The sequence below is a fragment of the Gekko japonicus genome, unplaced genomic scaffold (assembly GCF_001447785.1).
Source record: "Gekko japonicus isolate JY-2015 unplaced genomic scaffold, Gekko_japonicus_V1.1 scaffold4125, whole genome shotgun sequence".
NCBI classification, from domain to species: Eukaryota; Metazoa; Chordata; class Lepidosauria; order Squamata; family Gekkonidae; genus Gekko; species Gekko japonicus.
Window position 1 is genome coordinate 63,897 of NW_015172674.1, and position 1,051 is coordinate 64,947.

The 1,051-nt window shown below is 72.8% G+C and overlaps 1 protein-coding gene across 1 annotated transcript in view; it reads left to right on the top strand.

Moving 5' to 3' along the window:
- FAM160A2 (family with sequence similarity 160 member A2) overlaps window positions 1-1,051 on the top strand; it is a 34,462-nt gene that overhangs the window by 22,726 nt on the left and 10,685 nt on the right. The window contains exons 8-10 of the mRNA XM_015421756.1: window positions 68-235; window positions 629-708; window positions 1,004-1,049. Coding sequence (XP_015277242.1) covers window positions 68-235; window positions 629-708; window positions 1,004-1,049 — 294 coding nt within the window. The remainder of the gene's footprint in view (window positions 1-67; window positions 236-628; window positions 709-1,003; window positions 1,050-1,051) is intronic.

Consider the following 1,051-nt stretch of genomic DNA (forward strand, 5'->3'; position numbering starts at 1 on the left):
AGGGGGGGGGTTTCTCAGGGAGGGGGCCGCGTCTCACTGAGCCGCCTGCTCCCTCCCCCTCTGCCAGACCTCCATCGAGGAGATGATCGCCAGCACGGCCTACCTGGACCTCTTCTTGCGCAGCGTCACGGAGACCGCCCTGCTGAAGACCTTCCTCCGCTTCCTCCTGCTCCACCGCCACGACAACAGCACCATCCTCGACACCCTGGTGGGGCGCATCGCCAGCAACTCTCGGGTGAGGGCGGCCCCAGGCCCCGGGGGACAGAAGCTGGCAGGCCCCGGACCTTCGGCAGGCAGCTCTCCTGCGGCAGCCACGGGCCCTCCGTGTGCTGGGGGCGCCACCTGCAGGCCCCGAGGGGAAGCGCCGTCCTCTCCCAATCCCCACCCCTCTGCCCAGACCTCGTCTTCCCCTCCCCAATCCTGGGGGGGGCGTTAATGGGAGCACCAGAAGGCCAAGAAGGCTCAGGTCTGGCCGAGGAGGAGACGCGGGAGAGCTGCCGGCAGCCGGCCAGGACGTGACGGGGCTGGAGGGCCGGGGCAGCTGCCTCCGTGTCCTGCTGGGCCGGTGAAGGAAGGAAGGAAGGGCCCTCCCCTCCCCCCCTTGAGCCCCCCTCTCCTCCCCCCGCAGCTCTGCATGGTCTCCCTCAGCCTCTTCCGGACTCTGCTCAGCCTCCACTGCGAGGACGTCCTGCTGCAGGTGGTGCTCAGGTAGGGCCCTCCGCCGGCTGCTGGGCCACGCGGCGTCCTCGCCCGCCCCCCACCGAGCCCGGCTCCTGCAGGGGCGCCCGTCCCCTCCGCTGCCCCGGCTGCTCCCACGGGGGCACCTCCAGGGGGCCGGGGGCCTGGAGCGGCAGGGGCAGGAGAGGGCCGCTGCCCAGTGGGGGGGCTCCGCCGGAGGGTGGCCGCTTGCGCAGCTGGCTGCCTTCAGCCCCCTCGGGGCTCCCTCCTCCCGTGGGCCTGAGCAGGCGACCGCCCCGCTTCCATCCTCCCCCCCCCCCCGCAGGTACCTGATCCCCTGCAGCCCCGTCATGCTGAGCCAGAAGCGGGCGGT